The sequence below is a fragment of the Apus apus genome, chromosome 5 (genome assembly GCF_020740795.1).
Source record: "Apus apus isolate bApuApu2 chromosome 5, bApuApu2.pri.cur, whole genome shotgun sequence".
Lineage (NCBI taxonomy): Eukaryota > Metazoa > Chordata > Aves > Apodiformes > Apodidae > Apus > Apus apus.
Window position 1 is genome coordinate 24082871 of NC_067286.1, and position 26368 is coordinate 24109238.

At 34.6% G+C, this 26368-nt stretch overlaps 1 protein-coding gene across 3 annotated transcripts in view; it reads right to left on the bottom strand.

Moving 5' to 3' along the window:
- Positions 1–8151: 8151 nt before the first annotated feature.
- Positions 8152–26368, bottom strand: part of FUT8 (fucosyltransferase 8) — a 107048-nt gene continuing 88831 nt past the window's right edge. For all 3 annotated transcript variants that reach the window (XM_051620994.1, XM_051620995.1, XM_051620996.1), the window contains 4 exons: positions 24002–24248; positions 22563–22739; positions 16032–16182; positions 8152–11751 (listed from right to left, as the gene is read on the bottom strand). In XM_051620994.1, coding sequence (XP_051476954.1) covers positions 11434–11751; positions 16032–16182; positions 22563–22739; positions 24002–24248 — 893 coding nt within the window. In that variant the 3' untranslated portion in view covers positions 8152–11433. The remainder of the gene's footprint in view (positions 11752–16031; positions 16183–22562; positions 22740–24001; positions 24249–26368) is intronic.

Sequence of the window (26368 nt, forward strand, 5' to 3'; positions counted from 1 at the left end):
AACTGACAGAGGACTGGTCTGCTCTTCTTGCCCTAAAAAACAGCAGCCATAAGAGCTCTTACAGTCCAAGAGTGCAGAGGCCGATGTCTAAAATATCCGTGACACCACATACTGATGAGTTGAATAAATTTGTAAGACGACTGTTGAGAGAAGAGCAGATGTACAACTCTCTCAATATTAATCCCTTAATAATTAAAAAATACATACCCATATGGTAGCTTGTGTTTTCCAGATGTATCACTGCTGTGTGCTTTCCCCTGGCACTTGCGATGCATTCCTGCATCTAAGGTCAGATAATTGAGACCTTTCAGTTCATAAGTAAGTTCAGCCACTTATGCACAGTGTCAAGGTAACACTCTGCTTGTTTCTTTTCCATTATAGACTTCGTGAGGTATTGAAAAATCTGACGCAAGGGGGGAAACTGGAAAAAAGTACAGGATACATACAGGAACAGCATGTTACAAAGGTAAATCTGCTAGATAGAGGCAGTTAACTTTTTTCTTGCTTCATGTGTCTATTCCTATTCAATTGTAATTTTCTCCCAAACAATAAATGAACGAGGCAAGAAATCAGTCCTTTTTCAGCACTGATGGAAGGAATGAACAGCAGGAACATATCCAGAAATATACCTGTTTAACATGGTTTGCAAAAAGGTCTACAGACAACTCTCTGTTATTTTCTTGTATATGCCAATGAGCAAAGCTGGTGAAAATTTTTGAACTTGTTGTGATTAAACTGAGCATTTGTGGTTTTGACCATTCACAGCATTGCCCTCTACTGCACATCTACTTCAAAATTTTCTGGTGCAAACCAGAAGACTTGTCAGTCTCTCAAGAGAGACAAACTTTGAACAGCTTAATTCAAAAACAAATAAAGATGAGGGCCATTATGACACATGAGCTGTGTATATTTATCAGTATTTTTAGGAGCTTTAGTTATGATTTAATGGAAACCTTGTAATGATGAAACACAGAGTTGTGCATGTGTATCAGGGGGTTCTGATACCAAAACTGTAAAAGTCCGTTCTAGCTGCTTCAGATTTTAAAAACAATACTTTTCACAAAAAGATGAAGAAAGGCAACAGATGCATGAAGCACATGGCAAAGATAAAATTTTAGATATTTCCTTAAGAGTATAAAGACAAAAGATGCTGACATTTAAAGGACAGAAGATTCTAATTGCTGGCAAGCGTACAGAAAGTAAGTCCTGGGAGTGGCACAAAGCTTGCAAAGAAAACAACAGATATTATAATTTTATATATATATATATATATATATAATTATATATATATATATAATTATATATATATGTATAATATTATAAATTTAAAAATACATACATACATATTTCAATATCTAAGTTTTCTTAGTAGACTTCTTCCTGGTGTTCAGATTAACCTTTTATGAAGCATAGCCTGCATAAGTCAGAAATGCATGCAAAAGCAATCTTACTGGTACAGTTAAAAAAGGTTGGAGTGTGAAATTAATACTTTGTTGACAGTCAAAAAATCACCACTTTTTTGCCAGAAAACTGGCAGAGAATTTGAACAACTCTGTGAACTGTCTGTCTTGTCTATGTATAAATTACTACTGTAAAGTGCTTTAACCAATGTTCTTAGGAGCTACAGAAGCAAGAGAATTGTAACGAATGCATCCATCAGCATTCTGCCACAGATTCCAACCATCTTTGAAAAAATCATTTTTTTAAAAAAAGGCTTGTTTCCTTTCATTGCAAACAGATCCACAGCTAAATGACACAAGTGCTGAAAATACGGATCACTCATCCAAGGAATTTGCATTTATGACTCCTGGAAAAAAAACTTCTGCAGTTGCAAGCATGCTAGAGGTACTTAACTTCAGTACTGACACGCTAATCTGATGATGCATGCAAGCAAGCATCCACCTCAGAGCACTAATAATAATGTATATAGGAGGAAAAAGCATCTGCAAATTTGGAAAATCCTTGTTTACTTATGTAGCATACTGTTGTTATACTGTTGCATATAAATACAACCTTGACAAATGTCAGGAATGAAAAGGAAGCATAAGACCACGGTAATATCACACTAATACATCTTCATGCAAATACTATTAATGAGAAAACTGGTAGAGTATACTGTTCTGATGCACACTTTGAAAACGAAAACTTCCCTAGACAGAAAGTTTGAAAACTTCAGAGCAGAGACTCTTCTCTGAACCTGTTATAAGCCTTTTTATCTAGTACTTTATTATTTTCATCATTTAATTCTGTTTCCCCAAACCAATTTGTTTGGCTACTGGATTGGACTCAACTGTCCTGAATCTGTCTGTAATAGTAAAACAAAGTTTACATATTTTATTATTCAGTCATTGAATGTGTGCCATGATAAACAAGTGGGATACAATATAGAAACCTGTAATAGCTACTGTTCTTTAATAAAAACATCCCAGTTAGAATGGACAGTGATTTCACAAATCATTTGCTAGTCATACTGCTGTGCAGTAAAGTGATAGACTTTGCACATCCTGTAACTGAAATCAAAATGATTAATTAACTTGACATATCAACATACTGCCTTTTGCACAGACAGCTGTTCCTACTCTTCCCAGATGTATATATTATCATTCATGTTATATACCACCCACCAGTGGTTATCTGAAAACCTCAAGATGCAAAAAATACTAAATGCTATAAAAGAACATAAAAGCAATTTTGCATTACGATTAAAAATTTCTTGAGATAAAATTTAACTGTAGACAGTGTGTACACTGAAGAATCTGTCCACTTCAGCAGATGCTAATTAGTGCTGACTTCTCACAGATAAGGAGCAACTTAGATGAGCTGCTACAGGACAAAAAAGTATAATCCTGTGTATTTCTTACTCTGGGATTCAGAATAATCTTTCATGCAGTTCTACTTTTAGGAATCTAATGGGATTTCTATTTTTTATTATGTTTGTTCAATCTACTGCTTTTGGAAAAGCTTTACTCCTTCTAGAAGCCTTTTTGTCTACTACTTATTGTTTGAGGATTAAGAAGTCTGAAAAACAACAAAATAAGTTGTTTGCTTCTGAGAAATTAAAGTTCAAAAATATGATATATGTAAGATAAAATCTGATGAAAAAAGCAGACATGTTGATAATTTAACTGCATTTAATTTTCTGATTTCACTTTTTGTACATATGCAGGTTTCTAGAGATCCGACTGAACACAGTAGAAGAGCATTCTACACATAGAGACAGAGGAAATGAGTAAAAAACAAAGAACTGAAGTTGGCACCACTAGCAGACAAGTTGCTGGAGAAGATATTGTATACACAGAGATTAATGGCCATTGTTGCACCTTGCACTAGCTGCATGCTTAGAAATCTCATTTAAAACTGCCTTTCAAGCACAGACAACACAATTGCTCCATACCTCTACAACTGCAAGATAATTCTAAAATGAATTAGGCTGGATAAAACAGAGAGGTGAAAGAGTGGTAGTGTTGGTAGGAAAAAAATGTATCAGAATTAGTGCAAACTAGTTTTTCTGAACTCCATATATCCACTGTCAGGGAGGAGACCACTCTTTCTCAGAAAGCAGTAAGAGCCAGAGGCCTGAAGCTTACTTTCAGCACCAAACTGTTGGCTATAGCCAACAGTAGTAAGCTACTTGCCACAGAAAATAAGTTGAAATCTACCTCATGGTTTTATAGGTAAGGCAGGCATCTCAAAAATAAAACATTAGACTCAAATCAGCAAAGGATTATATTGTTTTCTTTTTTTTAACCATTGTGTATGGTTTTACCAAAAGAAAATGCTTCAAGGGAATCTTACAAGGCCAACACCAACTAAACACTGCACCATTTTACTACAGAGGTTGTACAACAAAGCACCTGATAAGACGCACGTTATCAGAAAGAAACAGCATGTTCTGGAACCAATATCCATCCAGCATGAAGTCGTGACAAAATAATATATATTGTCTGTTAAATTAATCCTGAAGGCGCAGCCCAGGAAGAGAAGACAACAACTTCCAGTCAACCAGACTGGCAGATACAGCAAAGACAGGAACACCTTCATGTCAAGTCAACCTTTACCTTGTTCTGTTCTCATCTCCAAGAGGTTTCTTCCAGGATCTTCAACAGCTTTTATCACTTCCTATTAGATATGTAACTGTCTATGGTGTATGCAACTGTCTCTCCATAGCATATTCCTGCCATGTGCTTTCTTAAGAACAAAAAAGAGCATGAGTAATCTCTATCCAGTTCAACAAAAGGTGATGAGTCTATTATTCCAATGGCTCTTACACTTACTCTGCTACATGCAATTTTAAAAACACATAAATGAAGGATATACATTCATGTTTACTTCCAAAACACTAATATATACCAACCCAGTGGCATAGATGTGAATCTGTTTCTATTCACCTTGAAATATATTCAGCATACATTTGGCCAGTGACTAAGTCCCAAGAGAAGGAATGAGAGTAAACAAAGTACAAAAGGTCATTTCTTAAATCACTCTACTGTTCCAGAACCAAACATAAATATACTGCAAATAACAAAGGTCATCAGCATGCAGGAAGGAACTAACAAAACTTCCTGAATCTGACTTCAGATATTTGGGATGGGAGGGTTTAAGAATTTTTTTTTCAGACACACATAGTGCAAAATAAGCAATATATAAACCTAAATAATAATGCAACAGAAACAAAAGCAAATACTACAAAATAATACTGAATTTAGCATTATAGATTACATTATTAACCCATTTTATGACTACAATTATTATTAATATTACTGTATTTTCCAGGGATCCTACTGAATGACAGGAATCCCACTGTGACAAGAGTGTAGAAACACAATATAAAAGAGGAGACTCCTGGATCAGAAATCTTAGTCTAAACTTTGGAACAAAAGAATGAGCAACACACTCAGAAACACAAGAACATGAGCTAATATGAATCAGTGTAATAAAAAGTAGTCATAACACATCATCAACCTCAGAGAAATACTTTCAGCAGGCAGATACACCCTTATTGTAACTTTTTAATATTTAAAACCCATTTTTTGTTGTTTCTAAACAAATGAAAAATTAAACAAATCCTTCAATTCTAAATATATTACATGAAGGCTCATCAGTGCTAGCCTCTTTATAATCCCTAGTGATGCACAGGTTAAAAAAAGGGTCAAGCCAGTCTAACAAGATTTGGCTATCTTTGCTGAATAACTGAAGTTTAGTCATAAGTAAAAACTCATTTTAAGAAATGTTAGTGCACAGGGAACTCCATCTGAGGCAAGAAGAAACACCGTGAGTTTAATGCCACAAACCTGAACTTATTCTTTGTGTGTAGCAATTTTATTCTCTAGTGAAAACAAATAATTTTTTATAGATGTTAAAAAGTGACCACAGATTTAAACTAATAAACTCATCACAGTTCCTTCTCCAGCAATAAGCTGAAGTAGTGTAGCAAACTACTCCCATCAGCCAGTCAATAGCTTTCCAGTGTCTTTGCTGCACACAATGCCGAACTCTTTCTCAGTCACAAAGAAGGATGTAGGATGTCCTGCTTTCTACTTTGCTTCCATTCTTCCATGTTATTACTGCTTGGAAAGATATCAGCAAACATACTTTTTGGCTTCTTTTAGAGACAGATCTTCTGTATACAGCTGAACTGGACTGCAATCTCAACATTCAGTGGATTCTCACAGCTGAGATATATTTTTGTGGCTCTACTTGTAGTGTAATTAAGAATTAATAGAGTAATTAAGAATTGTGCAGCTCTATCAAACAAACAAATATGTCAAAGAAAGTGAGCAGGAACACTAAAACCATGATAAAATTAAGGATTCTATGACTGAAGAGAAGAAAATTACTTGCCTCTTATGGTCCCGTAAAAGACTGCATTGAGAGTATTAAGATGCAGGCATCAGTGTATATTCAGAGACAGCCAAATAAGGAATGCCATGAAAATTAATCCAGGTCCAGAAATTTGCTATGGTGTGAGCTGTAAATCTTATTAGGCAAGGAACTTCTAGGCCTTGTAAGCCTCCTAAGCACTTAAGCGCATCTGGTTATAGCATTTTCTCTGTGAATCCTTTGCTATGCCAGTCAAGGAAAATACAAAACGCATTTTGTAGAAAAAAACCAAACCAACCAAACAAAAAAACACCTGCAAGCAATTATTTAATGTTATTATGAAAAATAAAATACGGACAGTTGCTGCCCCTTAGATTCCTGCTCATGTAATGAACACTGGCCACTAGGCCAGGAAATCAAAACACACTAAGCAGAGAGGTTTGAAGAAGCTTCAATCAACCATGGCAGGTCAGGCTAAGATGCAAGTAGGCAGCGTGACTAATGGAAGAGCATGGAAATGTCATACTCCTCAGGAAACATCAATCTAGATGATCCTATTAAAATGCTGTGATCAGAGGATGTCTTTAAGACAATGAGAGGAAATGGAGAGAGGGCCAGTATACTTCTTGAAGAAAATGTAGGATCATTGGGACTTTGTCTAACAATGCTCAAGAAAACACTTAATAAATACACTAAAATAAAATGTCGGGGGTATAGAAAGTGGAAAAATCTTGTGAAGTTAGAAGTAAAACGAGGACAAGCATCTGTCAGCAGCTATGTTACATGTCTAGTGTAGCTCAGCAGCGATAAGTCCTTCCTTCAACAGCGTCTCCTTAGGATTCTGCCTGAAAGCATGAAGTTAACTTTGAGCTTTGGTAAAGACATTTTTGTACAAATACTTGGTAGGCCTTTGTATTAATCAAAACTTTCTTGAAGTGACAATAGGATTCTGCTACAATTCAGTGAAAGGAAACAAGCATACAAAAGAATGGAAGGTTCCACTGAATAGCAAACATTATCAGCATTGTTAGGTATCTGCACATGGTACCAAAAGGGGAAAAGACCAGCAAACACATCAAGGGAAGGGATTCACAGATGCCTGCAGTAATGCTGGAAGACTTAGGTACTTTGCCTTAGGTACTTTGATTCTGAAATAACCTTGTAGACAGTGAACACAACCAGCAATGCAAGCAAACAAACTAGCCATTTATTTTATTCTTTTTTGCAGGCTTGGAAATTTTGTGGTCCCCTCCTAATTGCATCATGCAGTGCCACACTTGAGAAATGAACAGGATACCATACAGTCTAACCAGACCGGCTGGTGGATGATACTTATGCCCAACTTTCTTTGCTTCAGTCTTGCTCCCTGTAAGCTTGCCAGGTACGTAGCAAACCTTGACAAAATTAGAATTCTAGTGGTGCCTTAGGGAAAAGGAATTTTTGTGAGTTTTAAATAAAATTTCAGTTCAACACAGTAAGTAAGACAAAGGTTGTGCCCTTTCAAAGCCTGCTCCCAAGCCACCCAAATAAAGAACAAACCTGTAATATAGCAAGAACCAGTTATCAGAGTATGACCAGCATGTTAATACACATGACTGGGGCTGGTATTAGGCAAATCAAAAGAGAATATCTCTCTCCCATTAACTAGAATTTGGAATTAAAATTTTCTATTTCATATTCTATTGTGTTCCTAGCTCAGAAACCAAGACTCTTATTCTATAATTGCATATCAGAGAAACATAAAACTCACTATGGAGGAAACTTTCATACTGTGAATATTTCTCCATAAGAAAGGTATCACCAGGTCTCTTTTATGAAAATTTGGTAAAGAAGGCAAAACCTTCTGGTAATTGCAAGTTTCCTTAAATTTCAGTGGTAGAAGGGGTAGACAAAACACTTATCTGAAGATAAATCTTTAAAAAGTTTGAAATAAAACATCAACATTCATGAACAAATCAGTAATAACCTGCAGTTCACAGGGATAGGATATTGGTAGAGGAGGCTTGGGAATCCCATGCATTTGACTGTAGGATGGACTGAAAATCAAGGACTGAACTCAGGTTGGTGTAATTGCAGTGGCAGAGGCAAATTGCTGATGATGACCCCAGTCTCCAGGTGCATCAATGTCACAGAAGACACTGAACTGTTCAGAATAAATTTCTTTGTCTAGCTGGTAAGAAGGAAGTAGAATATTCAGTTTTCAGAGACTATATTTACCTGGCAAATAAGTTATTGCAGAGAATGTGACAACGATCATGTAAAAGAGCAAAGGCAAGTGTACCGTTCATATTTCCTTTTTATGAACACAACACACACACACATACACACAAATGCTTCTTAAAGAGGAAAAATTTAATTAAACATTAGCTCGTTTAAAAGAGTATGAGGGCTGTCTTTGTTTTACGGATGTCAGACTTGGTGGTTTGGTATGAGGCAAAAATTACATGACTGGATTGCAGTTGCAGAGCTACAAGGCAAACAGAAGAAACAAGACGTATGTTTGCTTGCTACAAACACTCTGGCTCGTATCTTAACAAGTTAAGAACTTTCAAAAGATTCAACTTTCTTTCAAGTATTTAAACCAAAATTTTTATTTCCCATTATTTCACTTTTCTGTGAGCTACAATGATAATTCGGGTGGGTCTTGTTTTCATTTATCCATGGATCCTTCCATACTACCTGGACTCCACTATAACTGAGAATGAAGAATCATATAGAACAAATTCAGTTTTAATATCCAAAGGTCCCAGGATTTCAACACGTAACTAACTGGTAGTCATAAAGGAAACAAATTTCTAGAAACAGATGGGTCTAGTAAGCAGTCTATTGCTAGGCTTCCTCCTCTGACAAGTCCTGCATTATAAGCATGAAAAGATCATACGGTCCAGGGGAATGAGATTATAGCATCTACATTAGTGCACTTCTTAATTATTAACAATTTTATAATTTCATACCATTTCATTATCACTATCTCAAAGATTATGAGCTACATTATTCATTAGGTACTTAGATACGTAAGGAGGCAGACGTACCTTGCCAATATTTTGTCAAATACAGTCTGTTGAGGAATTGCCATAGTCTATGTCTTACATAATGTCACAGTGTTTTCAGTTCTCTCATTAATACATCAGAAGATCTGCTCTTGCCTTTGGGCTCATCTTAGATGTTGTTTTTTATTTTCTTTAGTAATATTTTTAATTGCGTTACCTGACTATGGAGGAATTATCCTAAGTTAATTAATTTATAAATACTATTTATGCATCACACTGTAAAAAACGAGCTGGAAGTAATGAGATCCGAAGCCATAAGTTAAGAGCTTAAAAAATAAAACATTTCTGAAATCTATAAATATCAAATAGATAATGTAGTATTGGTAGAGAAATAATTAAATTAGTTTTCACAAAGACAAAATGTGCTGATCTCATAGTTGAGGAAGAAATGTTTGTGGGGGTTTTTTTTCCAAGTTGAAAAGGGAAGTAACAATAGCTTTATATGTACAACTCAAATTGAAGTTTTAAAACAAGTTATAATTTAGCCTATGTCTGTGCCTCTGAAATACCACAAGTTTGACTAAGTTAGTGGAAATTTTATCAGAATCACTTATACAGGAAGCTAAGATCAAAGAGCTTCCTTAGAAGTCCCAAAATACAGAAACACCAGTTAAATCTAGCCATCTTCAGTCACAAGAATTCATTGTCTTTAGCATTACTTGGCCACTCTTCCTCCTTTGCATTTACCCTTCAATGCATCTCTAAATTCCATTTGGTATCTATGCTAATTTTTACTGATGTGTCTATTTAATACTACTAACAGGCAATTTTTAATTTTTTTTCTCCACAGCAGTTTTCAATTTTAATCTTGTTATTCTTATTCCAGATAAAAAAGTTTTTCAGTTGAGGAACACATAACTGGAAGGGATCTACAGGCTCAACCCTGCAAGTAAAGACCAAGAACTACTTTGTTAATTCCTTTACATATAAATCAACTTCCATTTTACTCACCACTATTTCAGTTGGAAGACTGTTGCTGAAATTCACACCACCAGAGATTTCCTTTTACTTTGCAGCCTAAAATATCTCCATGGTCCAGTGCATTCCTTCATTACGTTAACACTGTCTTTGGTCTATTCATAAATACAATTAAATAGCCTTTTAATGTTTGCTTTGCTAAGGTCAACCAACCATGCTTTTTAAATCTTTACTCATGTGGCATTTTCTCAGTGTCTGAATAAAAAAATGTTTTCTGCATTTCCAGTATTCCAGATTGGATTGCACTAGAACCTTCATAATGTTAATATTATTTCTATTTGGAAATAGTATCTTCATTTCTTGTACATTTTAAAAAATATATATATATGTACACACAACCCCCCACTCTACAAAAATTGTTTGTTAAATTGTTTTACCTCCTTTCTTAATAGAGAGCTGACTAGCAACAGATTTCAAAGCACTTAGAGTTACTAGCAATTTTATGTCATGCATAAAAATTCATCCTTTTATATATTTCCTTGGAAATTCCGATTTTTTGGGTAAATTGTTAGATTTATTTTTTTTTTTAGAGTACTCTAGACTGACAGGTTCAATAAATGGGATGACCTGCAGTATTTTACTTAAAAGCAATTACATTCAATGCCAAAATGACAAATGGCCATCCATAGTACCCTAAAAACTGTTTTTGAAAGAGAAACACAGAAGGTAAAAGAACAATGCTGGAGAGTAAGTGTAAGAAACTTAACCACTGAAGTCATCCTGCTGAAACTCACTGTCCACAGAACTGAGAAACACTGTGCCACTAGCAGTTGTTGTACTACATACTGAGTGTTTAAAAATTCAATTAAACTCCAGCTACTTTCTCCTTTGTGGGTTTTGCTGCTTTTTTTTGTTTGTTTAAATCAAAGGCAATGTCCAGACACATTATCAAGTAATAAAGAATCCATTCATGGCATTGTTTTACAAAAGTTCCTAACAGACGGTGACTATTTTATTGTTGAATGTATCTTTTATTTTATTAATGATGAGAAGTAATCAATGCAATGCTAAAAATAAACTTGTAAAGAAATCTATTTTGAAATCTGAATCTGTTGTTTGAAGCAAGTTCAGTGGTCATGATAACACCAGTTGAAGATTGACTCTTGCCCATTGTGAAATAGACATGGCTCTTCTAAAAAGGTCACAATTTTTTCAAAGATAGGCACCATGTTTTAAATTTTGCACATACAAAATATGTTCATGTCACTCAAATTACACAATGTGGCAGTGTTCTAAGTCTGAACATTATTGTCAAGTAATGGCAGAGAAAAGAGCTCAAAGCTCACGTAAGACTTATGACTGGGACAAATCCTGGAAAGAGAAAGAGTATAAAACAAGAGTTTTCCTGTTGCATGTGGTTTTGTGTGTGCATGTGTGAGAGTGCATATAACAAAAAATGTTTAAGAGTATGTTCAGATAATAGCCCATCCATTAGTTCTCAGCTTCTTTTCCAGTTTCATTGCTAAAGGTTTTGATTTTAACTGCATGTTAAAATGCAAATTCAAATCCCATATAAACCGTAAGTTTGTTGACTGGTTCTGAACACTCAAAATTGAGAATTACTGTCGAATGTCTTCCTTTTAATCTACTTGTCAGCCTCTGGGTATGTAGGATACTTGACTGTCTCAATCTTCTCCTTAACTTTATAGGACGGGTACAGGCCTGTTCTTCCTAATTTCCTGTTGATGCCTTTTGAATAACCATCCCAGTGGTTTCCAGCTACTCCAATTATATCTCCAGGCTCCATAGGAATTTCATCAGCAGTTCGTGGATGATGAGCATAAATAGCAATCTGGTTGTGGGCATTCTGTCCCCCAAAGTAGTAGATATCATCCAAAGAATGGAAATACGCTGAAGCATCGGGATGCAATGTCTGCATTATTTCATAGGCAACTCGACAAACCTTAGAAATAAAAACAGAGGAGAAGTAATAAATATTGTGTGTCCCTGCAACATACCACAGAAGTCAGCAATCAATGTGCAACATTTAAATTTCACAAGAGGATTGAGTTTTGGAATGTCCAGGCCAAAAAGCCAACCAACTAACCAAAAACAACAAACAAATGAAAATAAAGACCCTTCCATATTTACCAACGAGAAATATACTTTCGCAGCATTTTAATTAGTACAGCGCTGATCAGATTCAGTAAATAAAGAAACAGATAAATAATCAGAACAGTTCACTTTTCAGTAGAAATTGAAAACATCCATAGGAACACTTAGCTATCCTGCTTTTTAAAATCAATTTGTAGCCAATCAAATGTAAAAACAAATTAATTTCCTTTTTCCACTGCTAACAAAGACTGCACTTTACTTCCCCTTTCGACCTTTAAAACTTACATTTTCACAATTTATTCTGTGATAAAAAGGCTTTACATTTACTTTTCTAAAGGAAGCTCCAATTCTCACAGTCAAGCACCTCCGGAAGTCCAAGGCTTTAAAATGCAGTTAATATTAGAACAGTGACAGAATTATGACTGTTGGCAACTTGGAAGACAGCTAAATGAAACCAAATTCCAGCAAGACAATAATGATGTTGGTGAGGAGAAAGATGTATTTTGAAATGTCATTGTATCACATTTTATAAACAAAATTTTCTTGAGAGTGAAAACAGGTCCCCACATCAGAATCGTGTTGTATCTCTCAAAGTTACCAGAAACACCAAAGGCTGACACTATATTAAACAAAGCTAGAAAGCTCTTTTCTGTCAGGTGTCTGATTTGGCCACTGTGACCTTTCTGAATTCTAATCTATATTACTGTATCTTTCTCTGATTTTGCATAAGCTTGATAAAGCTTGATTAACAATAAAGCAGGCTTAAATACGAGGAAGCATTTGAACTTTTTCATAATTTTCAGTCTATGTAATACAGTAAAGCTTAATTTTGCTTCTCTTTCCTCCCTCTGAAGATAGAGTGAATACAACTTTGAGCAGTCAAACTAGACATATTTGCACTTTCCTAGCTTCTTCAAGACAGTAATTTGCTTTAAAAATGTAATAGACTTCCTTTTATTGCTCACTATCTGATCCTCCCAGGAGGAGGATACACACACACATACTCTGTGAAAGATTTTAAAACTTTTTAGTAGAAATGCTTTTTAAGTGAGTGTCAGTGTCCTGAATGCCTGACATAAAACATACTTTTCCTCTCAGCAATTGTTTCCTTTGTAGTGCCAAACCTGGGTAACTAAAATGAAAGCAGAAGGCAAAGAATCCACATGCAGAATTATAAAGCCAGCCTTCCATTTTTGATTCATAGATGTACTTGTTTTGCAGCCTGGATACTTACATGTACAATGCAAAATACAGAAACTACTAAGTCCTGGAAATAAATGAGATTATGAAGAAAAATACATCAGGTAGAGGGAGTTACAATTTCATCAAAATTAAGACTGAGGAGACAAAAAAGCTCTTCATTTTAACGAGCAATTTTAATTTTGCTATTGTATTATGATTTGTGTAACTACCATGTGGCTTTTCTGTATATCTCAATTAAAGCAATGATGCTGAAATACAGTGCCAAAGTAGGTTGCTTCCCTTGACTCCACATCATGTGTGATGGGCCTAATTTCTTTAACAACAGTATTTTAATGAAACACCTATTCATCAGCTTCTATCAATATTCATTTAGTTTTGGTACCATTAACAAGAATTAATAGAGGGGACTTCCTAAAGCACCTGATTCTACTCACACATACTGTAATTTTCTCTTAATACCACTAAAATGAAACTTTGATTCTTTTTAACAAGGAAATGGAAAAAAGTCAGCATACAATTGATTAATGTGGAAGTCCAAAATCACACTGGAAGTAAATTAGACTGCATTCTTGTCCTTACTTTCTCTTCACACAGATTAGACAGCCTGATTTTGCTTACCTACAATGTCATTGTAAATAAATTTCAATTATGAAAAGACGGGGATAGTAGTTAAGATGTTAAAAATCAGAGGATTAAATTTTAAACCCATAAAAGAGAAATCTTTCTGAAGAGCAGGGAAACTTGCAACAGTCCTTAGAAAGAGATTAAAATACAGGAGAGACAGACCCACACTATTGCATGACCAGCAAAACTGGTGCTAAACTATTTTTGAGGAGTATGAATTATTATACAAGAAATTGCCCAGAGTACATTAAGTAGGTGGTTGGACCAAACTCATAGTCACAGCTATTGAGAGTAACAGTCTTATACAGGATTTTCTAGACTTCAGAAGAATTTTCTGCAGCTCTGGAAAACCAAGTAAACATGTCTATTGCCAAATGCAGGGAGATGCAGAATAAGACTGGAGCTCAAAGATACCACGTATCTCAAAGGTACCCTCAAAGGGAGTTGTACCAGGTGACCTCTGGAGGTTCCCCATCAGCCTGTATCACGTTATATATTTAACTACATCCATGTGTTTTAACATATATTCTTCTTTTGAAATTACTCCAGTGCTTACAATTTAATTACCATATATTCTGTCCAAGTAATTTGTACCTATATTTAAACAGGTTTCTTCTATACTCAGTGTTTTATTTACAGCAAACATTTACCACTTTTAACACATCTTTCTGAATGATAGCAGAAAATATTATCGATATCTTATTTTTATCTAAGACCACATAATTCTTCCTTCAGAATATGAACGGTCTCTACACCAATGCATTTGTTGCATTTAAGACATACAACTATAGGTCTTGGCTGATGATCCCCTCTTTCACTGCAAGATGCATTCAGTGGACACACTTCAGCTGAATCAAATATTCTCACAGAAGTGCCTGGGTCCTCACAAGCTTTTCTTGGCCAGAACTTTTACTCTGGAGTTCATTCATGTCTTGGTTGGAAGTAGCGTATATTAATAACCTTCTAAATATGCCAGAAAATGTTTTGGTTTTTTTTCTTCACAGGGTTTGGTGAATAATGAAAACAACGTATCCACAAGCATGATTGAGAGACAAGTGGCTTTTCTCTACTTATTCTGGTTTTGCTGTCTTCTTGCCATGGTAATGTTACTAAGAGTTGTGGCCATCAAGGTCAATATATCACTGTATTGATCATAATGCTGTGCGTGCTACCTATGTAATTGTTACTACAGTGCAGCAGGAAATTGATATTTGAGGCCGTGGAAAATATTTCTTTTGTGAATTTCCATATTCAGTTTTGTGTTCACTTCCATGTAACAGTACAATCATGTATGATCATAATCTATACTCATCTGCAGTTGAATGCTTTCCTAGCCAGGAGCATTACCTAAGGGCATATATGACAACAGCAGGTTAAAAAAACAAACAAAAAAATCACTTTGTTTGATTTAAATCATATTCTGCCATACTTGATCAGCACATCAGTCACAAATACTGTCTTCTGATCTTTTTAAATCTTAAAACCACCTTTTAAAACAGCTTTTCATGATAGATGAAATTAATATACAATATGATGTAATGAAGAAGAAAATGCCAGTGATGACAACTATGATTCAGATTTACTGGACTCCAACTTGCTTCATCAGCCCATCACAGTGGTCAGCATTCACATTTATTGCACTGCCTCTGGATTGCTGGAAATGCAAGACTGACAAGAAATTAAATGTCTGCGTTCTTCATTCTTATCCATTCCCTCAATCAACTCAAGCAAGAGCAGACATGTTTGAACTGCAGTAGAGTGCAATGATGTGTAGAACTGGATGGGCACAAGTTAATATATTAACTTTATTCAAAATTATGAAGCGTTAAACATGTTTAAAGTTATTTTACTTATTTAAATGCCTTAACTAAGCTGCATAGAAATTGATGGATACAAGTTGTAGATTAACTTTATGCAAAACAAGGAACTCTTAAACATATTTAGTATTATTTCTCACTTATTTTAAATTTATGAATTAATTAAGCCACTAACTTCAACTGTAGAAAAGTAATCACAGAATTATAGAATCGTGGAATGGTCTGGGTTGGAAGGGACCTTAAAGATCATGTCGTTCCAACCCCCCTGCAGGGGCAGGGACAACTCCCACCACCCCAGGTTGCTCAAAGCCCCATCCAACCTGCCCTTGAACACTTCCAGGGATTCTTACAGTCCCACAAATGTTCACATAGCATACTGAGCCTTTAATTCTTCCCTGAAATTTTCATGAGAGAGCATGAAGAGTAAGATAGAAGATTTAGAACTGGTACATATACTCTATGTTGTATTTGTATTGCTGTTTACCTGGGATGAAAATGTACAGACCAGGAAGTCTGCCTGAGACAAGAAGTGGATATCCAGAATAACACCTCTGAGGGAGTTTTCAGTGTATCGGTTATGAAGTCCTGCTGACCAGGATATGGAGTTATCACTGATGAATTCATAATTGGGATACCTGTGAAAATACAACACACTTAACAGCAAAGTCTTTCTGCATTTTTTAGTGTTTTTTTTTTAAGAGGCATCATCTTTGCTGCAAGATAAGGTTGTTAATTGGTTTTCGGTGAGTCTCAGCTTTACAGGTAATGAACTGTAATTCTGCTGAACACTCTAGAATGTTACTGCTGCCTCCAAGCATGTCTTCTCTTTACCCAGAAGAAAATTAAAAGACTGTAAATCTATCTGAGATTTGACACTGTAAAAAAATATCTGGAAATATACGTCATGTTCTGGTAATGCTACTGATTTTACATGAAATATACTCAAATGCCTACCAAATTGAATATGGAATTGTGTCTTTACTAGACTACATTTTGTTTATTACCATTCTCTAATAGATACTGATTATGACACAGTGCAAGAAAACCAGTCACCTGTAAAAGGGGCATATTATATAAATGAATCTAAACTAACAAAGAAAGAAGTCATTTGTGGTTATTAAGGCTCTGTGGAGAACAAATTTGGCAATTTACTTGTTAAAAGGAAATAAATGTAAAACATACACATTACTAAAAATGTCATTAAAATTGTAATAAAGTAAAAACATTTTAATTTTAAATACTAACCTTTGTTTGATATTATTTTAAAAATAAAATGTTTTAACAATGAACAATTACTTTGAAAGAAATAAATGCTTTTTAAACATGTCAAGAAAGAGTGGTCTTTCCCCAAACATTTGTTCTACTCAGGAACTGAAATCTGCAATAAACTGCAAAAACTAGCGTGAATTAATCACATTTACAGTCAGCCTCCTACCAAAAGTAAGATTCATATTAAAAATTCCACGTAGATGTAACATAGATTATAATGGTACTGCTGTTGCACAATACTTTTATTTCAATAATGAAGTGCAACTCATGCAACTAACCTGCCGACTACAAAATTTCAACTACAGAGCTAATTACAAAATAAAAATATACATTTCAAATTTACAACTTTATAACAATCATAAAACAACTAATGAATTAATCCCTCTTATACTGTTTACATAAAGAAAATTATATTTTAGAGCAGGCCATAATGCTGGAGCAACAATAACTTAGACCTGTAACTAGATGCTTCAAAGCTTGACAGTCCCATGCTGAATGTTGCACAAAATAAGATTTGCACTCGTGAGTTGTTGCAAAGTTACTGAAGTCAGCACATACTTGTCTACAGCAATGCAGCATGTGCATACACTCTGGACACACAGCAGACATTATTATGACAACTCCTTGTACAAATATGCCTTGTTTAATCCATTTTAATGTTAAAACTATGGGAAAACTGTTTTCAAAAGTTAAATGAGCAAATATAACAGGCTTTCCCATCCAAATCAGGAAATTAATCTTAAGAGTGAATAAAAAAAAACATATGCAAAACTTCCAACTTTGAGGAAGAATTATAATTTATCTTCATAGGGATTTAATAAATTTTATATTCCCAAGAGAAACAGGTGCTGTAACAAAAAAGAATACATACATATAGTAAATTTCCCAGAGACAGAATGATGACTTTAAAGGGTGCATCTGATCATGAGTGTCAGGAGAAGTTCATGTTACATTAAAAACAAGACAAAAGAAAACAAACCAAAGAAAAAAAGAAGGAAGAGAACATGGAAATATTATTCATTTGGAATATCTGATAAAACCTCTCTTGATAAATTATTGAAGTATATGGACCAAGAAATAAGTTTTTTCAAGATGAACTCTATCACAATGATAACTTTCTTATCTTCTCATGTCTATTTGTCAGTATTTAACGAGCTTTCAAAATACAACAGATGACAACACAATATTTGTGATAGAAAGATTCTGTTTCCATGTGTGAATCATATGAGTATTTTTTTAAAAGAAAAAAAATGCATAGAACAAACGGAAATATGTTATACCCTAGTTAGAAAACTAGCTGAAGAACAGACATGGGCATAAGTCGTATTTCAGTGACACAACGCTGAGGGAGCAACATGAAGAATGATTAACAGAAGATATTTCTCGGGACAATGAACAGGTTGAGTAGAGAAAAAAAGGACTGTTTTTATCTTTCCTCCTTTTATTCTGGAGACAGTCTTTGAGATGCTTTTAAACCTGGTCTTCAATTCCATTTTGCAAAATCGATTCAAATTCACTTAACCAACAGTTTCAGAACCCAACTATTCAAATAAGTGAGCCAAGCTTAACACACATGTTGTAATTTTCAAGCAAGGACTTTGATGTTGTCCCACACACTCAAGAGGTTTCTTTTAAATACCCTAAAACGTGAGTATAACAGCAGCTATACTCAGTGTGACTAAACAATATTTTAGTCCCATTCTGTTCCCAAAACAGGCTGAAAGCAGAAAAAAAAGAAAAATACAGTAAAAGGTCAAGCCTATTCTCCTCTCAAGATTAGCCATATGTGGCCCACTGACTTTCTGCATCCGGTGAGGTTAAATTCTCCTTCCCACTCCCTATAGTGCTTTAGATTCTATTTAAAGCTATTCTTACCATGATGACTACAAAGATTGAGGGAAATAAAACTTCTAAAGCTCTATAGTTAGCTTTTGCCTCCTTCTACTCCCTTTGCCTTCTGTATTTATATTATGATTAATGTAATACTTACAATGTAAGCTTTTGGGGATATTTTTTTTCTTTTTATGCAGAACTCATGAACAATCCTATTACTAGGATTCCTGAATGCATGGTAAATGAATAATAAATAAAAAGATGTCCTATTTCTACTGACAGAATAATCCAAATACAGTATTTTGTAGGGCCCCATCTAGCTTTCCAGTGAAATTACCCAAGCATTCTCTCCTCTATAACAGGAAAGAACCAGACTGTAAAGATAAAACCCAAGAAACTGGTGTAATACTATTTTCTTTGTATCAGACTATATATAAAAAATTAGTATCTAATTCTTCTAAAGCTAACTAATAGATTCTTGAAACCTGTACACAGGCCAGGAAGGATTCTCCCCACCTTTGACCTCTAGGAAAAGGGGAAAAGAAGAAATTAGAAGAACGTGGGGAAAAGATAGTTTAAAATCTTTCCTTCCAGCACTTAACCAGCCTCAGATAAGGATACAAACCAATACAAGACTATTTCAAGTTCCAGTTGGTTTCAGAAGCTGATCAATTAATTGTGAAACTACAACTTATCACTAGAGTGTGCAGCAGGTGCAAACTGAGATGAATCCCAGGCTCCTGTTCTCAGCCGCTAGGAATGGAGAAGTGTCCAGAACAGGCAATGCAAGCTTTCTTCCCTCTGACAGAAGAGCGTGAGCAAGTGTGTAGACAGAAGAGCAAGAAATAACGTGTTTCACATCTTGCTTTAATAAGAATTGGAAAATCTATGAGCTGTTCATCAGACTCAAGATCTTTGAAGCACTACTGAATTCTATGTATTAGCTATACTATGACTTGGGAGTGGCGAGGGTTGCAACAGGTAAACTGCAGCTAGTACATAGGGAGGAAAGACATTAACTTGCTATTGTGGAAGTAAACTGTGAAACAGGGTTGAGGGAAAAGCTATCTTAAGTGCTGGAAAAAAAACACATAAAGGAGGCAAATTCTTGCAAAAAAATGAAAAAGCAAAATACACATGACTTTACAGCTAAACATCCTGGAAAGAATGTAATATGTTAAATTTTAGTGCTCATATAAATGAGAAAGAGACCTAAATAGATTCATATAAACCAGAAAGTTATTTAATATGGTTTCTTTAAGAATTTATGTGCATGTTCAGTGGCACTATCCTGAATACTCTACCTTAAAAAGATTAGATTCTGTCAATAATATTGTAGACTAGAAATATATACAAGAAATTAAAAAGTTTCTATTTGAAAACTCCTAAATCAGCCAAAGAACAAGCAATTTACATCATCCCTAACATTACACCTATCTAAGATAAATACTCTATGATCTCTGCTTATCAGAAGTGCTTTAATCCCATAATTATTACTGCTGTTGGACTCTCAACCATGCTCCTCTCTAAACATGTTGTTCTATATCATCCTAATTCTGAAAATATAGAACTTCTTTATTTTCTTTGGAACACAAACCAAATAAAAAACCCTTGAAAAACTGGCAGTACTGACACCACTGTCTTTTTTGTTTGATGGCAAATAATTCTCATGTAAAGAGAAACACGCTATCTTACTAATATTAATGCACCCAATAATTAATACACTGTAAGCTACTGCAGTGCAATGTGACAGCTGTTTGTATCAAAGCTCGGTAGTTCAATGTGACTAGAACTTTCTTGACAGAAGTGTAAACTAATTTGTGGCTTTCTTCACAAGAACAGGAAGAAAAGGTTCTTTATTCCCAAAACCTGACCTTAACCTGCCTGAGCAGCTGAAACATCCAATTGCATCCTGCCTTCTATTAAGTTTCAAATGCTTTCTACTCAACTGCAAGTAACAGTTGGGTGCAATCAACTTCAGAAATTATGTTTCAGTGTAAACTATGACCTGAAAACCGAACAGCAGCACATAAGAAATTCTTCACTACTTACAGATTCTATGGCTTTTTAAAGAAAATGTATAAAATGAATGCTGTAATAATGAGTTGTATCTTATATTATTTCAATAAACGTGTGATTTGGAATGGATCCTGAACTGTCATAGAAACTGCAATGCTTAATAAAATTCAGTATGGTTTTACTGAGCCAGTCACAACTTACAAGTAGTTTTAATTGCTATTGAAAACTTGAGGTGATGTGTTTACATAGTGAGTGCACATCATTATTATTCACAAAGCTAAAGTGTACAGTGCTAGGGATTGAAAGTTCAACACATATAAAGAAAAAATGCACAACCAAGATAGTTACAACAATACTGAATTCTGTTATGTTACAAACTACAATTAAAGTTATTTAGGCAATGCAATTAATATTATAACCTCGGTTTTTCACTACCTGTATTTTCATTGTTCTGATTTGCCCTTTAAATGTTACGTTATTGTAATGGTTTCTGCTACTGTTCTTTGTCTCTACATAATATAAAAAGGAAGGATTAGATTGCTGTCAGCTGGAGTTGTGTATGTTTGCTTAGTTTTTTTCAAAACTACATAATTTTAAACAGCAGTCCTTTGTAGAAATGCAAGAAAAACAGAAATAACACAATTGAAATATACAGGTTTACAATGCTGTAAAAAAACAAAATAATATCTGTTATATTAACATTACCTTGTAAATGCCAAAGAAAATTTGTAACCCAGAATATTACATGTCTACCAAGAATAAAAGTTTAAAAATTTGCCATTTTTGAGCTACTTTAATTTTTAAAACTATTTCTTTCCCTGCTTAAATGAAAAAAAAACAACCAACCAAACATTCTTCTTCTCAAGGGAGATAAAATTTTGGAAACAGAAATACAAGCCAATCAGTAGATAGATAAATAAATAGCACTCAAAGGAAAACATGCAAAATATTTCCTTACTCAGTAAGAAAAATGCTTAAATTCAATGTATGTTTCCATAGTCATGGCAATCAGCACTTTTTTAGGTGTCATAAACACCATAACCCAAGAAAGATACAGTTAAATAAGGAACATTATTCTTCCACATGTATCTGCTTTCTTTAACTAAGAAGGTTTTGCCGTCTCAGTGACACCTTGCAAAACACGTAACTTAACAATGAGATTTTATAGGAAAATACAGGCCATGTTAGGAGTAAATGGATGCATACTGTGTATTTCCAGGTTTGAAGACACTTGTATTTCCTATGACAAGTTGGGATATCCTATAACTAGGGTAGGCTGTTACACTCACGTTCTGGAGAGCTAGATGAGGACATCGAGCAAAAAAGGGACAGAGAACGTTACAGATCGACAATCCCACACATCTTAAAGGACAAACTTTAGAAGTATTCAGTATGTAGGGTGAGAGTGTTCTAAGTTGTCAATACAGAAATCTTTCTGAAAGAGTTAACAAGCTTTTCAACCAACTTATATAAATTTCTCTGGCAACTATTCACAGAAAGGTATTGCTTGGACAGGTGACACTTTTTAATATAGAAACTAGTTTTGACAATATTTATGAATAGTTTCTTTTTATGTGTATTTTCTTCAAGATGGTAGGTATGTTTATATTTTTACTTATGTTCCACAGCATTGGTTTGTTTTTTAAATAGTCACAGGTATCTTGCTCAACTCTTCTAGATTTTTAACATTATGCTCTGAGAAGCATACTTGGAAAAAAGCTCATCCAAAATAGGGAACGTCTGAGAGAAAAATAAAAATTGCTAGAAGCTGAAATGCAATCTTAACTGTATAAATGGTAACAAAAAAAAAATTGCATTGATGTTTTTGCACGCAATAGTCAGAAATTGTAAAGCTAACCAGAAGGAACTGTAATATAAACATAATTCATCTTACTTGGATTTTGCCTCTTGCAACAATGAAGGGTCATCTGTAGCCAAGTACACTCTTTTTTTATCAACATGCATTCTGCGAGCAAGAAGTTCAAATCGCTCTTCAACATGTACCATATATTCTTCAATGGGATGAAATGCTGCCTCTGTTCCTACTTTGTCTGTCCTTCGGACGTGAATCCTGTAAATAGGCAGAAACTAGGAATTCAATTCATAAATACAATACATATTTTAGCAAATTAAATTTTAATTTTAAATTTCACATCCATGCTTTTAGAATGCATATTGAAGTGTATCCTTGCATAAAACAAGGAGGGATTAAAACTCAGCCATGTCTATCAAGACACACTGACAACATGAACTTAGCTGTCAGTCTGTTCTTGAAAGCAATATAATAATCTTGCATGAAAGGCAGAGTAACTGATATATATGAAGGAGATTTAATTATAGCATAAAAGGTATTCCTTTTATGCAGAAGGTTAAGCTATCTGGTGTAGACAGGTAACACTTGATCAATACAGTTAAAAAGCAAAATAGGACTATTTGTATCATCCGTATATTTGGGACACCAAATACAATGCAGGGTTTGAATGAATGTAGTTAAAAATGCATCTTCCCTGTCTGCTTGAAACCTAACAACTTTTGAGTGACAAGTCTTCAGATCTGCCAGTGGTGAAGCGGCCTATTGATTCCATGGTCAGAACCAAGTAACATTTGGACAGAACTACTGTGTCCAACAAAAAGAAAGATTAAGGATTGAAAGAAAGTTCTGGCAAAGGAAGAAGTATTTGCAGACTCCAGTACAGCAGCTGCAAAACCTTAACATGAAATGACAGTAAAACCTTCTCTCCACAAGCTGTTCTGTATTGCCCATACAATATTTTCCTTCCTTCTCCCCATATCTCCCCATACAGACCTTTCCAATTCATAGTTACTGCTAAGAAACAACAATAGTGAAAACATCAGCAGGAAAGGGAAAGGCACATACCATGTTCAGGTGCAGCCAACAATAAAATTAGTTGTGGATTGTGGCATGTAAAATGTAGGCTTAGCCTTTTTTCCTCAACCATAAAGGCTATAGGCACTTGAAAAGAAGACCCAGACAGAAAAGTGTCTGGAATACAAGCTGTAAGGCAATTACACGAATGAAACTCTGTATTACATTACTAAATACGGAAGGACATATAAGAAAATCTTCTACTGACCTGTCTTACATATATCTGTCCAACTATTGGTAGGCAAGTATGTTGAAGAAGTACTTGTAATTAAACTGCATTATGCACAGTTTAAAAAAAAAGCTTCATGTAGAAAGCACCCTCTCTCCCAACAAACTGCTTGAGGCTCTTGGATAATCATCATAAAAAAACCTGTCTTTAATTGCAAGCACTATATACACATATTAAAGCACAAACAGTTAAAAAAAGAAAACACCTAAATACCCACCCGATCACTGGATGTTTGAAACCAAGTTTCCTTGTGGCTTCCTCTATTTCTTTTTCTAACCAAGGCTGTGGACGAATCAAGTATTTCACAAACTGCGAGACCCACCACACTGCAGGATCCCCATGGACACGAATCAGCCTATCAGCCAGGTCTTCGGGGACAGCCAATGGTAAATAGGGTGGCCGTGGGTGTAAGCTGTCAACAATGGGAAGTTCCACCACCTGAACATCCTTATCATTAGCCTCACCTGTTTTAAAATACATACTAGGATGAGTCAAGGAGTTCACTTCATTAATAAGTTTTACCATGAGCAAGTAATATCCGAAACATATCAACTAGATTGTATCTTCAACTGCAAGCAGAGTACCTCATCTTTTATCTCCTTTTTAAAAATAGCGTAAAAATATAAATTCTAAAAATCCGTTTTAGACTAGATTTATGTACAAATGGCATCTAACAATCCCCTCCAGCAGAACAAAGTTGAAGGAACTTGAATTCTTAGCAGCTGGTAGTTTATAAAATATCAAAAGTGTTCCTTTTTATATATTCATGCCTTTTTATATACATTTACGTGTGCTAAGGCTTACCTGGACAGACTTGTTATCTAAAATGCTTAAAATTCAATTACTTGTTTAAAAAATAAACAAAGAAATATTTTAAGGCAGAAAACATTGTTAAAAAATAACTATAGAGCCCTGCTGCTGTTTTCTCTTTTTATTGCAGTAAATTTCAGCATTTCAGACATCTTTAGAACCATTGAATTAGCTACACTCCACTGACAAATGCAGAGAAGAAAGGACAGAGACAATTCTTGTCTTGAAAAACTTAAACTATGAAGACAAGTAGCAAATTAAATAGATTAAGGAAAACAGCCAAGCACTATACAAGCACATAATGTACAGGTTACCTTATAAATACTAACTGTGGAATAGAGAGATGTTTTAAATTGGGCCTTTCATTCAAGTCTCAATAGCCCTAAACAGTTTTAAAGAGTTTTTTACAAATTACACAAACAGAAGTGTGTACATAACTGATAATTCAAAGCTATTTTCATATACTGAAATAAATTCTAACACATGACAACATAATACAAAGCATTACATTTTTGAACACTGAACACTTCAGGTAAGATTGCTAGTGTGCTCATTTCCTTCAGAAGAGTATTTTCCTGTCTGCAGTGTTTACTGATAAAGACAGTTCTCTGTTTAGTGCTCACCACCAGAAAGCTGTTTTAAATATAAGCAAATCAATCTCCTATAACTGTTGATGATAAAAGAAACTTAATGGCTAAAAAAATCAATTCAGTGCAAGGATAACGATCCTTCTTTTAATAACAGATAAAAATCCTTAAGGATGCACTTTTTGCATGCACTAAAAATGATTTCACTGTATTTGTGACATGGTCCTAGAAATATGGCAGAATGCTACGTTAATACTAGTGACCCTACTGAAACTGGTCAAAATTTAACATTAGCTCTCTGAGATATGGTTATTTAGATAAGGAAAGTTAGTTACAATCAAATATATTTTCGATTCTTCATAGATTTGGAAAATTTGTCCTCCTAGATGTATATATATGTTAATTTTTCATCACTGCACTGTGTAACACCATTATGAAGAGATTTTTTAGAAAAAATTCCCAGAGGACACTGGGAAACACTGCACACTGCAGGTATGCATGATACTTTTTACTTCAAGAAGCCAATTCCTATTTTTACCATGTATTATAGCACAGTTACAGGAAAATATTTAGTAAAAGTTCATAAATTTAGTAAAAATACCAAGGATTTTATTTTTCTTATAATAAGATGTATAATATTTTATCAGTATGTCTTCAGAAAGCTGCAACAAAGAAAAGCAGCCTGAAGCCAGGGAAGTGCTAAATCCAGTGCAGATGTGAAGTACTAGTCAGAAGACTTGTTGCAAATCAAAAGCAGAAACAAACAAAATGTATTTCAGTAAGGCAAAACAAACAATTTGGTTGCACAAAAATAACTGCAAGGACAAGTGTTAATGAGTGCACTTTGAGATATGGAAAACTTCTTTTTGAAAAGCAACTGAAAATAACATATGGTTATTTCACAGAGAAGATTAAGAGTTCCTTACTTTGTAAAACTATGCAATATGAGACCCAGCAAAGGGCAAACACTGAAAGTGTGGGTAACAAATGGAAAGTCTTTAAAGGAAATATTCACAAATACAGATCAAAGGATGTGGTGTTATAATTAGGGCTTCAGGACTTCGACAAAATAATTCTGACACACACTGTAGTGCCAAGCCAATGCATGTAGTTGCTTTTAAAAAACAATAAAATCAAACTATCAGTATGGTCACCACCATGCTCAAGAATGCTCTATTGATAATGGT